Consider the following 16811-nt stretch of genomic DNA (forward strand, 5'->3'; position numbering starts at 1 on the left):
TGCTCACAAGTCTGTTGTTGCCATAACTGTACTGCATGAGTACAGTTCTTGATCATCCCAAATATTCACAGATCTAGCACCATCAAACTTTCACCTATTTCCTAATGAAAAATACCTGGCTACCATCCATTTCTTCGCAGCTGAAGTCAATTCATTGCAGAGTCAGTGGCAAAAGTGAACTAACTTCAAAGGGAACCATGTTGAAAAGTAACATGTTACCAAATTCCTCAAATAAACCCTTCATGATCAGACTATGAACTTTTCAAATGCCCCTTGTAAGACATGACTTCTCATATTCCACATATTTTATATAATGGTGTGACACTAGAACACCTGATGGCCAATTCATTAACTAAAGACAAACTTAAGTACAGATTTACAGAATTGTTTTAGAAAGTTTGGATTTAATTGCAGATCTTTAGTTTTACTGTTTTTTTTTTTTGTTTTTTTTTTTGTGAAAAAAGAGAAAGCTATATTATGATGGTGAGCAGAAAAAAGATCAAATTAACAGTTTCCATTATAAATCCAGAGTTGGCAGCTATGAAAATCTTGACAGTGACTTTTTGGAAATTACACTATACAATAATAGGTTCACAATGGTTTGAGAACTCTTACAACTGCTGAACATTAGCATAAGAAGTGTCCATTCCGTTATTCGTGATCCTAGTTATTGTAAAGCTACAGTCCAAATTTCTTTTGAATACTTTGAATTTCAAAGTAGACTTCACATCAATACTTATAAAATCTAATGATTGCAGAATACCCTTTCAGAAAGCCTTTTTATTGTTATAGTCTTTTCATAATGAAAGATAATGATTTGATTGGTTATAGTTACACTTTTTTTTAGAATCATATCCAGTGACAGTGAGTTTTCTCCCCACCCCCCCTCATTCTTAGGAATTAAACTGTGGCTGTCTATCTCTGTTTTTCGCCTTATTTCATGTATTCCTTATTTCTCAGCTGTTTCTAATTTTGTTATAACTGTAATAGATATAGCTTCTTTGGTAGCACTATTATTATGAACATTAATGTGATAGTTATTTTCTGAAACTTTAACTGTAAGAGTTCTAAGTTAAACCATCTTTACTCAGCCATACAGCTTGTTGTTTTGCTTGTTAGTGTACCTGAAATGAGCCTCATCTGCAAATTACATTCAATCAGTAATAGCATTTTTTTGCGTGATCAATGAAAACTTAGTACAAAAATTAACCCTTGTTTACTGCAGTTAACTGGGATCTGCAATAATTGAATATTGTAGTGTGTAAAACCCATATCCATTCAGATTATATTAATAAGTCAAGGTAATTTTTAGGCCAAGTAATTACAAAAGTTGTGCAGTAGGTTTTCTCAACTTCAAAGAAACACTTGTATACATTTAACAGTCTTATATAACAGTATAGTGGTTGTGATACTTGTCACTTGGTTTTAAAGGTCTTGGTTCAAGTCCTGGCATTGGCTGGAGGAATTTCTAAAAGCCTCTTTGATCAGGGATGTAGTTAGCCAATCTCAGATGGAGGGTGTAGAGTATTTCCCCCCCCTCCACATAATTCATTCTAGGTTTTTCTGCCTGATAGTAAGTCACAACATGCAAATCACACTTGTATAGACATAACAGCTTAGACCATATATGGGTATTGTCTAACTCACTGCTGTGTCTAAAATCCAATAACAATAATAAAACATGTAATCACATATTATGTACTGACTTTTGCTAATTCCCTTTTCGCTTTTTTGTCATCTTTTCCATCACTTGTTAATTCAGATACTTTGACTAACTCAGCATCGTGTTTAGCATCAGTTTTTCATGAGCTTTTTTAATGTCAAATTTTATATAAACATTTGTGTGCAATGTACTTTCACAGAGTTGCCATATGATAAAATAATGAATGTACATTTTTGTAGGCTCTATGACAGTTTGTTACTTAGCAGTATGTTATAATTATAGTAGGACCTTGGTTACTCAAGCTTCTAACTGAGGTCTCTGTTAGTTACACTGGCCAACCAAAGTCAAAAAGGCGCCTCCGTAGCCATGTGGGAAGGAGCAGCAGTGCGTAGCACACGCTTCTTGATTAGACCGGGGTTCGAGCCCGTCACCACCAAATACGGAGGATGTGGAAAGGTCAGGGAATGACCACCGCACCGGAGCAATATGGCCTTAGTTGCTAATGCTCCTAAAAACCAAATAACAACAACAACAACAACAACCAAAGTCAAAAAAATGAAAATGGATAATATAGTACAAATTGTTAAAATAATTCCCTTCTAAATCAGAAATGGATATTCTTTTTTTTTTTTTTTTTTTTTTATGAGAACCCCAAACACGAAAGGTATCAAAACCTATAGTACTTAGTACCGTGCATGGGTTGAAGGAGAAGTATGGGGAGAGGGGAGGGGGATGCCGGAAACTTTGCTCTAGAGACTAAACATGGGTTTCACCACTTCAAGCCTCCAATAAGCAAAGTGGTGGTATTTCACCGGTTGATGAAAGTCATCTACCACCTGAATTCATGCCAGTTAGTAGCACAGGTCTTGCAATTCTTTACATGACGGCATGCAAACTTATAAGTTGGCTGATAACTTGAACTGGAAAATATTAACAACCAGAACATTGATATTCTCCAACAAAAATGAGCTTCATTATATTTTATTTTCAAAAATATATCCAATTCATATTGTTCAAATATGCACACTGGCCAAAAAAAAAAAAAAACCCTTTGTTCCAAATAACAGCAAGTATGCAGCATGGCATTGATTCTATAAAGTATTTGAATGTATTTTGGTCTAATTGTAACCATTCTTCAAGCAAAATGTTGCATAGCTGCAACAAAGTTGAAGGAATTGGACATTGTAGCTGAATAACACTCTCCAGCATATCCCACACATTCTCAATAAGATTGAGATTGGGTGAATGTGGGGGCCAGGAAAGATGGTGGAAATCCATGTCATGTTCTCAAAACCATTCTTGCATGATTCTGGCATGATGTGCTGTTGCATTATCATCCGTAAAGTGGCCATCACCTTCGAGATGAAAGTGTAACACTGCAGGATGTTGTAGATCTGATACAAAATACTGGTACTCCCTGAATGACATTTGAACTTCCATTGGTATCCACTGACCCAGTGCAAGCCAACAAAACATTTCCCATACCATGATACCACCTCCATATGCTTAAGTTGTCTTAACAAGGCAAGAAGGATCCATCGCTTCTTGAGGTCCTTTTTTCACTGCACTCTGCTTACCACCAGTGCAAAAAGCGTATCACGATTGGCCTGACCACATGAATTTCTTCCATCGTTCCACTTTCCAATCATGAAGTTCTCAGCACTCCTACAAGCGGATTTTTCTATTTTTCTCTGAAATAAGTGGCTTCCAAAATTGGCCAATACCCAATTTCTTCAATTCCCTGCACACGATACAGGTTGAAATAGGGTAGTTCTGCACCTGGTTCAGATGTTATTTGCTGTACACTGGATGTCCGGTCCTCTTTAGAGTACGACAGCTTCACTCTTGAAATATAGTTTTCTGCCACATTTATGCCTTTAAGATGTGGAAGAACTGCTTGCTTTTCAGTCATTAAAATCCTTTGAGATAGATGCCTTTAAGAAACCACTTGGGTTTTGTTTTTTTTTTTAGGAGCATTAGCAACTAAGGCCATATTGCTCCGGGAATATGCGGTGGTCATTCCCTTGACCTTTCGGCATCCTCCATATTTGGTGGTGACGGGCTCGAACCCCGGTCTAATCAAGAAGAATGTGCTACGCACTGCTGCTCTTTCCCACCTGGCTACGGAGGTGCCAAGAAACCACCTATGTCTTTCATTTCTTCAGTCATGGCTTTGCTAAACATGCACCCACGATAAGACCTTTTTCAAAATCTGATAAATCACACATTTTCCTCATTCTGGCTTCAGATTACTGCAGTCGAACAGCCTCTGCAGTCTTTATATTCAAAGAGGCAACATGTCATTACCCCATGTCACAATTCAGTTTGCATTGATTCATATTTATTTGCATTTCTTCTATCTGTGACTGTCTTAATACAAAACTTTGTATTTTTTGGCCAATGTATGTATTATACACTAATTCTCATTGTTTCAACATTTGATGTTACAATTAACTATAAACATTTGAATTTATTGTTAGTGATACCTACTTTAATATTTTGGAAAACTTATGGGAAATTAAAAAAGAGGAATGACTTGTACTTAATTTTCAAAAATAAACATCACAACAAGTGGTTAGCTGCTGCATTAAGTTTTCAACAGCGTTGTAGTGTACATATATAAAGGGGGGGGGGGAAAGTTGAGTTTTATGTTATTGAAGATTTCTGTTATCTGTGCCAATCATGATCTTGTTCATTGTGGATAATCAAGATCCATGCTGTGTTTAATTTGTGTATGACTCCCATTTTTTCTGCATGGTGTTTTTAAAAATAGACTGTTACAACTTTAAAACTTGCATATTTTTGTATAAACCCTGAAGCTGCAGAATTGTTGATATTTGCTTTTTTTTTTCTTTTTTTTTAAATCTATTTTTATGTTACATTTTAAATTGGTATTTCTAGATACCTTTATAGCATTAAACTTTATTTGCTTTATTTGGTCTTTCTGGTAAATGGTAGCTATTATTTCAGGTCACTCAGAAGAAAAACATGAGCTTCAGATGACTACAGGTATTGTGGGTGCATTTCAAGGTAAGTTTGATTCAAATTTAACCTGTATCAGTAGTTGATATTTTCTGTAATTGAATATAATTGATTATTGAATTATTTAGAATTGGCCTGATATCACTTTAAAAAAATTACCTTTTTTTTTTTTTTTTCCTCTGACACATTGTCCTATATTATTTGTGATTAATGATGTTTGTATTTTAATTAATTATATGGATTGAAATATGCATCAGGACTATAGTGGTTTGGAGAGGGCTAGCTTTACGCATTATTCTTTATAGTATATTAAAGTTTAAAAGTAATTGCAATGAAACTTAGATTATTGTTTATGCTAAGAAATATGTAATCAGTCTCATCATTTAATGACTGTTCCTTTGAATGTAAAATTTTTAGATAATGTGAGTTGGTCCTTTTATGGATCTTGGAATGTTTACAGATGACTATAGGCAAATTATCTGTTGTTACAGAATGTTGTCAATGCATTCATGAAGACACTTGAGTTAGCATTAGCATTAAAAAAAAAAAAAAAAAACTCTTCCCATCTCACCCATCCATTCGTTCCAAATGTTTGTCTAGTTCTGCCTTGAATTGATTTAAGCTATCAACTTCCGCAATGACAGATGGAAGTTTGTATTTATCAATTACTAAATATTTTTATAAATAAGTTTATCAAATACTAAATATTGGTTGTTTTTTTTTTTGTAATTTTTTTACTTGTTTTATCTTGTTCTATATGCAGTTCAGCTAAATAGGATATAATAAAATATACAGTACCTTATTATCAACTATAAACTTACGTTTAATGATTAAAAATAAAGTTACTAATAAACCAGTTAGTTATAATAAACTAATAAACCACTTACTAATAAAGTTACTAATGACCTACTTCCCAAGGAATGATGTGCTGAAGTAATGCAAAATTCTGTTCAAATACAAGACTTGAGAATTTTGTGCTAGTCCTAATGGAATAACATATCTTCGTCAAAATTCTGGTTAAAGATGAAGATTAAGCTTATAACAAAAATGTATACAGAGTCTTTGCAGTGAGAGTCAAACTGCCCAGGAGTTGAGGCAATCAATGGAACATTGCAGCTGTCTTCCAATTATCTTCTTGCAACATGATTGACTAAATATAAGGTAACTGAAACTGAAGGCTCTGCTTACAACTGGAACTGGCGGAAGTTAGAATTACCATTGGTAAAGGCATATGATGTAAGAAAGCAAGCTTATACAGCATCAGCCAAAAAAAACCCTTCTTATTCACCCATCCACTCACTCCTGATGTTTGTCTAGTTCTGCCTCGAATCTATTTATGCTATCAACTTCTACGACAGATGGAAGTTTGTTCCAGCAATTGACCGCCTGCTAGCTAAAGGCAAACTTCAGCACATCTATCCTACAACTCCCTTTCCTCAATTTGAATTTATGCCCTCTCAGGCGATTATTCTGAGCAAAAGGAAGAATCCCATCAGCATTGAGCATGCTCAAACCATTCAAGGCTTCTACACCTCAGTCAGATCACCTCACAGGTGCCTAGTCTCCAGACACTAATTTGCAAAACTTAAGCCTTTCTTCGTAAGAGCAACCCCTTGTTCCATTCATTAATCTTGTTGCCCTTCTCCGTACTCGATCCAACAGCTCTACGTCCTTCTTAAAATGAGGCCTCCTGACCTATATACAGTAATGAACGTGTGGTCTGACCATTGCCTTATACAATATGATAATCACCTCCTTATCTCTGCTAGAAAAATTTCTGTATATCATTGACAAGACACCATGAGTTGCTCTTGCAGGCCATCTGCACTGCTCAGAAAACTTTATATCTGACTGATTACCCCCAGGTCCTTTTCGTTTTCTAATGCTGTAGTCTAATACCACACAGTTGATACATTACTCCTGGGTTACTGCTTCCCATATGCAGTACGTTACATTTGTCAATGTTAAACTTCAGCTGCCTCCTCTCAGCCCATCTGCTCAACTTTTCTAGATCCTGTTGCAGTAGCATACTGTCATTAACAACCCTGCCAACCTTCGTACCATCTGCAAACTTAAACATTAAGCCTGATATACGATCACCAATATCATTAATTAATACGAAAAACAAAATGGACCCAACACTGAACCCTGGAGGACTCCACTAATAAAATTAGTCCAAGAAGAGGAGTGTCCATTGATTACCACTCTGTCTTCTCCCCCTCAACCATCCCTTTATCCATAGCAGCAATTTGCCTCCAATGCCACACTGCTCCAATTTGTGCAACAGTATCAAAAGCCTTTCTAAGATCCAAATATATGATATCAAAATTATTCTTTGCATCCAGTTCCTTTGTGACTACATCGTAGTATCCAATCAAATTGGTCAGACAAGACTTCCCCTTAAACCTATGCTGTGTCCGAGCTATAACTGAAGTCTTGTCTAGATGATCCTGCAGTGCTTCTTTAACCAGTGCCTCCATTAATTTTTCTGGAACAGAAGTTAAACTAACAGGCCTGTAATTACTAGCGTTGCCCTTTGATCCTGCTTTGTGAATTGGTGTCACATTTGCACATCTCAAATCCATGGGTAGCTCCCCTGAATCCAAGGAAGCTCTCATAATTATGGCTAACAGTTTGCTTACTTCCTTTGCTGCCTCCTTTAATATAACTGGATAGATCCCATTCACCCCAGGTACCTTTCTTATGTTTATCTTCAACAATTTCTCCTCCACTTTGCTTTCAGTTATTACAAAATCATCTAGCTCACTGCCAGAATTTAATACACCTCTGGCATTCCCTTCCCTGAATAACTCGTCATGTATAAATGTAGATGTAAAATACTCATTTAGTTTGTTAGCTACCTGAGCAGGATCATCAACAGTTGAACCATCAGGATCAAGTGGACCAATCTGATTCATTCCCTTCCTTTTTGAGTTTACATAAGTAACGAACTCTTTGCTGTTTTTCTTTGCATCCTTGCCAAAGATCTCTCATACTCTGCCTTTGCCTGCCTAACCTTTGTAACCTGGTTACAGACCAGCTTATATCTATCATAGGCTTGCATGTCACCTGTTAATTTATATGTATCCCATGCATTCTTCTTCTGTGCCACATGACTCATTAGTTCATCTGACATACATTTAGGCCTGAACCTTGAACAATATTTCTTAGTTGGTGTGAAAAGCCTAGTAGCTTCCAAGATTAATTCTTTGAATGCTTCCCATTTTGAATTTGCTGTTGGTAACACCATCAGTTGGTCCCACCGTATAGAATTTAAAAACTGTCTCAGACCACCATAGTCACCTTTATGAAAGCAAAAACTCTTCCCTTTGCCCCTGATGGTAGTTAGCTCTTTGAATAAATCCCACTTCAGCACACTGTGATCACTGCCACCTAGTGGTTCCTTTATCTGCAGATTCTTAATGCATGAAGAATCACTACTGATAATCATATTGAGTATTACTCCCTCTAGTTGCCCCCCCCCCGAAAATGCTGCTGTAGAAAATAATCATCCAATTAATCCACAAAAGCCTTGCTAGTGTGTGTGTGTGACCAATCTACAAATTCCAGTCAATATCTGGGAAATTAAAATCCCCCATTATAAGACAATCTGATTTACTGGTTCTCTGTACAGTTGTTTATTATGCCCATCAGAGTCATTAGGCCTATAACACACTCCTACTCTCAATTTTGCTTTCCCAGTGCTTATGTCACACCAGACTGACTCGACACTGCTCTGTCCACCCATGTCAACTGGCTGTACTTCCTTGGATTTTGTGTGTTTCTTTACTAATAGCCTAACCCCTCCTCCCTTCTTATCCTGTCTATCCTTCCTGTGCACATTGTACTCCCCAAATTCCATTTCTGCATTCCTTATATCTGTGTGACACCACTTCTCTGATATCCCAACAATATCTGCTTTTGATGTTTTGACCAACACCTCAAATTCATCAAATTTATTTACCAAACTTCTAGCATTGGTGTACACGCAAGTATACATGCACCTGTTCTTATTCTTAGCTACCCTAACACAGCCCATGTATTTACTTGTACCACAATGACTCTCAGCAGTCTCTGAAATCCCCCGCACCTTGTTTTCCAGGCTGCTGCTCATTCCAATTGAAGCAATGCAAGAATCACTTTCACCTCTGCCATCCACTGCTGTTAGTCTATTAAGTCTATGTATATCCCCAGGCCGGCAGTTTTCCGACCCACCTAACACTGCCTCGATAGCTTCAGCAAATATCCTTGCACCCTTTGTATTTAAGTATATCCCATCCCCATAGAAGCAGTCTCAAATTCATGGTGCTCGAGGGGGGGTAAGGACTGCAGAAGTACAGAGAGAATTGCAAGCAACATGAACTCCAAATGACAGCACCACCCAGAGATTCATTATGCAGATGGACATTGATGTTAGGCGCAATTCAAAGCAGGCCTAATGTCAGCTGTAGATGACTCAGAGGCTGGGAAACTGAAGGAAAGAATGATTGACATAAATGGGTCAGAGTTAGAGTTTGTGATGGAATGCATTCATGTCAGTATCTAGGAGGTTTCTGCATATTTCTCTCCCATCCAGATTAGACAGATACAGTAAGGTCTGTCTCTGTATTTGTCAGTTTAGCCCGTGACATTTTGTATATGCAGTAAAGTAGATAAGGTCTGGTTAAGTTATAGTAATCATAGTGGATGCTCCACAGTCTAACTCAGACTAGATGCAATCAAGTCTGAGTACTGATTGGATCATGGATGCTGATTTCTGCATTCATGGTTTCTCTTGCCTAGTCCAGAAATGAAATATCTTCCCCCCCAGTGGAAACATGCAGATACTCTACACCAAACAATTTCAAGTGGTATAGATGTTCTTGGGAGAAGGTTCTGTATGCCATTTTATGGATCTGGTTGTGGGGGGGAGGGGTCATTTTAGCTAACTCTATACAAAAGGATATGCAAATCTCCTGGGGGGGGATTTGCATGCCCTTTACACAGAGGTCCTTAAAAATAAATTTCTTCCATCATCTCTCTGCAAAAAGACCAGAATTGCTCTAGAACAGTAATGGTGCAATTTCACAGTACTTTTGTGTGGAATCATTTTATATATAAACTTTTGCCCTGTACTTGTGCTAACTAGACCTAACTTCAGGAAACTTATGGTTCTTCAGAGAACTGAAAAATCATCTCCATTCTGCAATAAATAAAATAATATATTGTCAAAAATAACCAGACACCTGCACATTTCAAAAAAAAAAAAAATTATTGATAGAATATTTAATAACGTGTCAACTCACCTTTAACCTTAATTACATACTGTATCCTTGTCAGTAGACTCTGAACCAAATTTTGATAACATACAAAGCAGTATTTTGGTCTCTTCCTTCTTCAGAACAGCAGTCATTTCAGTAAAGACATGTTGGGCTAACCAGAAGCCACTATTCTTGAAGTCACTATAGGCTGTGCTGCAGATTATGGCACACTGTCATGCTGAAGCAAAATTGATCCTCCTCATACTGCTGCCGCGGTATAGGAAGAGCAAATTTCCAGAGTCTGTGTCTCATGGCATTCATTGTCCAAGAAACAATGGTTAAAGAACAAACCACAATAAAACATCCAGACCATGACAACACCACTGCCCAAAAAATCATGAGAAAACCAGGATTCATCACTCCATAACAGTGTTCCTGTAGAACTGTTATAGTGTATTTCACATCAGGCACGCCATATTAGCCAGATATAAACCATAATTAAGAAACATCAATGTCATTGTCACATTTTATCACATTTACCTTTACCACATTTTCTGCACTGGCTGCTATGTTGATGAAACTGGCCGAAGATTCATAAATACTAATAGATAGGTGCAATATGGCCAAAGCTGCTTCTGCACCAAAAAATCCAACAACCAACTAGCAAGCCATATGCGCTGCAGCTTTTCCATAAAAACTGATGTTTTCTGTGTATCATCTTTGTATTAATGTCAGTACCTCTGGCCTCCTTGAAATCCTAGTTGACAGCATTTTATGAGGACTGATGGGATCTATATGTCATTCTTCTAAGTACTCTGGTCTCATTCTACAAATTTCTGCAGTCAGTTCAAAGATTTCCCAACTGTGGTAGGTAGCACTATGATATTTCCATTTGTTGATTATAGCAGCAGCAGCAGTTGAGCTTGGTGTGGCAGAAATGTGTATGGTAGGTATGGTTAATTTTTTCCAAGATCCCATAAATGTCCAGATACTTTTGGCAATATAGTGTAAAATATAAACGGAAACAGGCTATGGTCTCAGGATTCGTGTTAAATATATAATAATGATAATAATGCAGTATCACTGAGAAAACAGAAAATAACACAGGTTGAAGTAAATATTTTCTTTAATAATAAACTTGGGGACAAGTTAAAATAAAATAAGATAAAAGTAACAAATCACAATAGCTTTCAGATGGAGCATGCCCTTCTTCAGTTGTAAACGTTATTACAAAAAGTACAGAATGTCATGTGCTCAGCTATGGTTGTAATGCGAGGCAAAAACTGCATGATACAGGTGCAGGCAACGATTAATTGTTGGAAGTAGAGACTTGCGGTTATAGCTGCAATGCTTGGCTATGCTGCGTGCATCGACGTTTGTTATTTTGGAGGATGGTTGCCTCAGTGATGGGATGGATGCAACCTCCTCTGATCCGGTTAAAGGAATTGCTACAACACGTGGAGCGATTCCAACCAGACTTGACGATGGTAGTGGTAGGATCGGTCGATAACCACATTGTGGCATGGGTTGATGTCATGCTGTCCATCCAATCTATCTCTATCAAATGATCAGGTAATGGCCTCGTTTGACGTAGTCTCTCTCTTCACTTCAGTCCCAGTCCAACTGGCCATCACATGTGCCAAAGAACTCCTAGACAACGACCAAACCCTGAGCAGCAGAACTTCTTTAACTGCCAACAACATTTACACCGCTCTCAGATTGTGCCTGACTTGGTGGTGCCGTCATATACGGTGAATCCCTTTACAGGAAAATTCATGGTACAGCTATGGGTTCACCCGTTAGATCAGTCATGGCAAACATCGCAATGGAGGAACTGGAGAGTCACGCATTTACAGATGTGCCAGATCCTGTAGCCTTTTGGTGTCGCTACGTAGATGACGTGTTTGTGATCATTCCCCACGAGTCAGACTTTTGTGTCACCTCAACTCTCCGTTGCTCTTCCTTCAATTCGCCATTGAACTGGAGTCAGGCAATGCCCTTCCTTTCTTGGATTCCCTTGTTCGATGCGTGGGCACACGTTTAAAGATATCAATCTATCTCATGCCAATGTGTGCTGGCCAATTCACCAACTACCGTTCGGCACGAGCATGCAGCCATCTTCTCGGCGTTGTGCGAGCCCTACTAACCTGCGTCTGGACCCACTCCAGTTCTGTGGATGAGGGGTGCACTGAGATCGCTCAGGTAAAAGCAAATCTGGCAAAATGCGGCTACCTTGCCAGTGCCTTAGATAGGTGTGACCTACAAGCCCGTGACCATGTTGCCAACCCTATGGCCACACGCAGCGATGACCCCACCTCCTTTATCCCTTACTATCCGAACCTGTCACAACAACTTTCTAGAATCTTACTGGTTCACGGGATAAAGTGCTTACAGCTTCCGGGCAGAAGATTGTGGTCCCTCGTTTCTATGGTTAAGACACCGATTCCTTCCACCCACATGGAGCAGCTTGGTGTACCACATTTTCTGCACTGGCTGCTATGTTGATGAAACTGGCCGAAGATTCATAAATCGAGTCTCTGAGCACGAGAAAGCAATTCATTCCGCGGATGTGTAACAGTGACTGCTGAGCACTTCTAATGCATTTTAAATAAATAAAATAAATTTTCTGTTTATACTCCGGGACGGCCAATCAACCCACGCCACAGCGTCAAGATTATCAACCGATCCCACCACTACCATCGCCTAGTATGGTTGGAATTGCTCCACATCTCATGTAGCAATTCCTTTAACCGGATCAGAGGAGGTTGTATCCATCCCATCACTGAGGCAACCATCCTCCAAAATAACAAACGTTGGTGCACACAGCATGGCCAAGCATTGCAGCTATAACTACAAGCTTCTGCTTCCAACGACTAATTGTTTCCTGCACCTGTTTTCACCTCGCATTACCAACATAGCTGAGCACATAACATTCTGTACTTTTTGTAATAACGTTTACAACTGAAGAAGGGTATGCTTCATCCGAAAGCTATTGTGATATGTTACTTTTATCTTATTTTATTTTAACTTGTCCCCAAGTTTATTATTAAAGAAAAATTTTACTTCAACCTGTTTTATTATATAATAATGCCGTATTGCAATATATAATAATGCAATACTGCATTATTATATATTTACTGTAAAATATAAGAACAGATGACAATCAAATTATAGATGGGCCAATATAGTGAAGTTTTATTTATTTATTGATTGATTGCTGTTCCACCCAGATAATTTCATACCTAATAATAAAAATAGTGAGAATTCAGTAAAATGAGATATATCATTTTTTTAAAAAAAAAATAATATAGTTATTATTTCCTTCCAGAATTGATAAATAGGATACGACAAGAAATTGCATCAGGGGAAGAATCTTTAAAACTTGTTCAGTTGAATGTTATTCTAGAGGAACTTGTGAATAGTGTAGAAGTGAGTTTTTACAGCCTTTTCTGCGTATATCTCTAGAAATTAATACAGTCAGTTCTGCTATAACACGGTACACGTGTTCCTAAAATCTTCGCGTTATGGTATTTCATGCATTAAAAACAATAGAGCTTATGGTAAAAATAGGGATAGGGGTAGAGCACTCAAAAAAAAAAAAAAAAAAAAAAATGTTCAGTGTGGTAAGTAAAACACTAAAAAAAAGTTAGAAACCCAATAAAATTGGTAACACAGGTTTAAGCATCTTAAATTTCTAATAAATAAATAAATATTACTGTAAATATAGCACTGTAATATATACATACTAATTGATATTTCTTTTCACTGCTTTTTTTTTTATTGTAAAATTTAAAAGAGTAAAAAGATAAGCAATCAATAATGACGAACACAGCATGCACAAATTGCACAAGTGAGATACACAGTAACAATTTCGTGCATTAAAACTAGGAAGCTTAAAAAATATGAATGAAGAGAAGATTCTGAAAATTTATTTATGTTTTTTATATGATTGAAGATTTCATGGAAGGGGAAACACATTTCACTGTAATAACATAAAAACCCACAGAATTCCAGCTATCGATATTATGGCAAATGCAATAAGATCAAGTTTATAATTACATTGCACTAACAGAAAAGCCCAATAAACTGGGAACTGCAAGTTGTTTTTATTGTTTTATAGTAGTAGCCTCCAGAAATGTGCTCCTCCGCTCACACTATCCCACCTCACAAAATTTCTGTTCTAACAGAAAAATGAGCTCCTGAAAATATGAGTCAGCCTGCAATATCTCCTGTTATCTTTTGAATACAGCAAATGTCAACAGTGTGTCTCTGACCAATACAACTACAGTGAATGGGAAATATTGCTCTCGCATATTTGACGTTTGACTTTTTTAAAGCTTTGTAAACTTGTATGTATTGTTGCGCAGGTTCAGCTTGGTGCTGGGTTTTGTGTTCACCTGGTGTTTGTTTGTTATTTGGTTTTTAGGAGCATTAGCAACTAAGGCCATATTGCTCCGGGGATATTCAGTGGTCATTCCCTAACCTTTCCGCATCCTCCATATTTGGTGGTCACGGGCTCGAACCCCGGTCTAATCAAGAAGAATGTGCTACACACTGCTGCTCCTGCCCACCTGGCTACGGAGGCACCACCTGGTGTTATTCGCAGGCAAAATTGCGCATGAACCAATGCAAAAATCGCATTATACTCGCGTTGTTCACCAATATATGTTGTGTTGGAGCAAATTTGTGTTGCTAAAATGTGCTTTATAGCAGAACTGTGATTGAATATTTAAAAGCAGTAAATTTTTTGTTCTATATTAAGCACCAATCTTAAAATTTTTGTAGGATGATAGGAATAGTTTAAATTCCTGAGATGTTTGGATGTACAGGTAGTTCCCACTTTACGAGTTTTCACTTTATGAATTCCTGGCTTTGCGAGTTAATTTTTTCAAATATCAGGTATCAACAGAATCGTAAATGCTAAACATTCATAAATGCGGCATTTCAAGCCACACGCGTAGCTATACAGTATTACTGCTGCTCGTGCATTTATTTGTTCAAGCAGAGATAAGGAGGGAGGTCCAACTCTTAAAGAATTTTGGAAAAAATTCATTATTTTAGATGCAATCAAAATAATAAAACGAGCCTGGAACAAAACTACAAAGAGGAACATGGTGTTTGGAATAAACTCTGTCATCATTTTATTAATAATTTTGAAAGATGGATTTCAAGAACCAGCAGAGATCGTACAAAATGAAATAGAAGCGGTCATTAATTAATATTGCTAACCAATTGCATCTTGAGGTTTCCACAACTAACATCACTGGTCTGCTTCAAGCACACAATGGAGAGCTCACAAATCAGGACCACATTGAAATGGCAAAATGTGAAGAAGATGAGGAAAAATAAGATTTAACAGATGAAACTTGACAAATCTTCAACACACAGAAAAAGCAATTGACATTTTCAACTCACAAGATTGAAAATTTGAGCACACTAGAAAAGTTGTTACAGATTTAAAAAAATGCTTATGCATGCTATCATGAAATTTCTAAAGAAAAGAGAAGACTGTCTTGGAAACACATAACTCTTGAAGCATTTGCGAAGAAGAAAAAGACTCCTTGTGCTTCCAACAAACTGAGTGCTGAACCAACAGTGAGTGAAGAACCATCAATGAGTGTGCATTTAGTTGACGATGATGAAGAGTAAACATTCTTCATCATTATCATTTATGTCATACAAATTTAACATTTGTATGATATAAATGATTTCTTTATTATTATAATTTCCTTGATTTTAATGGTTATCTTTTCATTTATTTGAATAAATAAATCATTGTTTTGTTTACCTTTATTTAACATTACATGTATGGGGAAAAAATTTCTGCTTTACGAGCTCGCACTGGTAGCAAATTAATTCGTAAAGTCAGGAACTGCTTGTACATATAAATTAAAAAAATTGAAGAACATTTATAATTTAGAATTCATTTTGTAAATAGCTTTGATGTTATTTTATACAAAACACATGTTAGTCATTAACTTGAACAATAAACTTAACAGATGCTTATAATGTATTTTAAAAATATTGCAGAACCCATCTTTTGAAAAGCAACATGTCTGTTATGTTAATATTTATATATTAATATATGAGAAAAATAATTAAAATTTCTTATATTACGTATAATAGTATAAAATAAGTCAGAGTATGTTCTACTTTACATATTTAAAGAATTGTTTCTGGCATTTGGTAGGCAAAATACATAAAAATGAAATACATGTAATATGAAAAATTCCTATTGTAATGCATGAAGATAAGTCGATAAAAATAAAGATATATATATATATATATATATATATGTATGTATAAAAGATAAACTGAAAAATTAAAATACATAAAAATAAACTAATCAATAAGGATAAACTAATAAAAATAAGTACATAATGCAAAAAAGCATGAAAACTGTACAGAAATTATAAAACACTCAAACAAGTTAAATGCATAAGTAATATGGTTATATTTTTTTTTTGCTGTATTGTTTGCATTTTAGCATTAGCATTAGTAGGGGCATTTGATGCAAGAAAGTAAGCTTATACATCATCAGCCAAAAAAAAAAAATCCCATTTCACACAACCATTTGCTCCAAAAGTTTGTTCAGTTCTTCCTTGAATTTATTTAAGCTATCAACTTCCACAATTTTAGATGGAAGTTTGTTCCAGCAATCAACTACCTGCTAGCTAAAGGCAAATTTCTGAACATATATTCTACAACTGTCCTTCCTCAATTTCAATTTATGCCCCCCTCAGGTTCGTAATCTGAGCAAGAGTTAGAATCCCATCAGCATTGAGCCTGCTCAACCCATTCAAGGCCTTATACACCTCAATCAGATCACCTCACAGGTGCCTAGTCTCCAGACACTGCAAAATTTAAGACATTGCAGAATTTAAGCCTTAGTAAGAGCACCTCTTTGTCCCCCTCACCTGTCTTCG

The 16811-nt window shown here is 36.7% G+C and overlaps 1 protein-coding gene across 2 annotated transcripts in view; it reads left to right on the forward strand.

The window, feature by feature from the left end:
* Nucleotides 1-16811, forward strand: part of psidin (phagocyte signaling impaired) — a 513704-nt gene that overhangs the window by 442932 nt on the left and 53961 nt on the right. For both annotated transcript variants that reach the window (XM_090371034.1, XM_090371035.1), the window contains 2 exons: nt 4634-4693; nt 13214-13314. In XM_090371034.1, coding sequence (XP_090227160.1) covers nt 4634-4693; nt 13214-13314 — 161 coding nt within the window. The remainder of the gene's footprint in view (nt 1-4633; nt 4694-13213; nt 13315-16811) is intronic.

The sequence above is a fragment of the Mastigoproctus giganteus genome, chromosome 3, assembly GCF_048544385.1.
Source record: "Mastigoproctus giganteus isolate SK-2022 chromosome 3, ASM4854438v1, whole genome shotgun sequence".
Lineage (NCBI taxonomy): Eukaryota > Metazoa > Arthropoda > Arachnida > Uropygi > Thelyphonidae > Mastigoproctus > Mastigoproctus giganteus.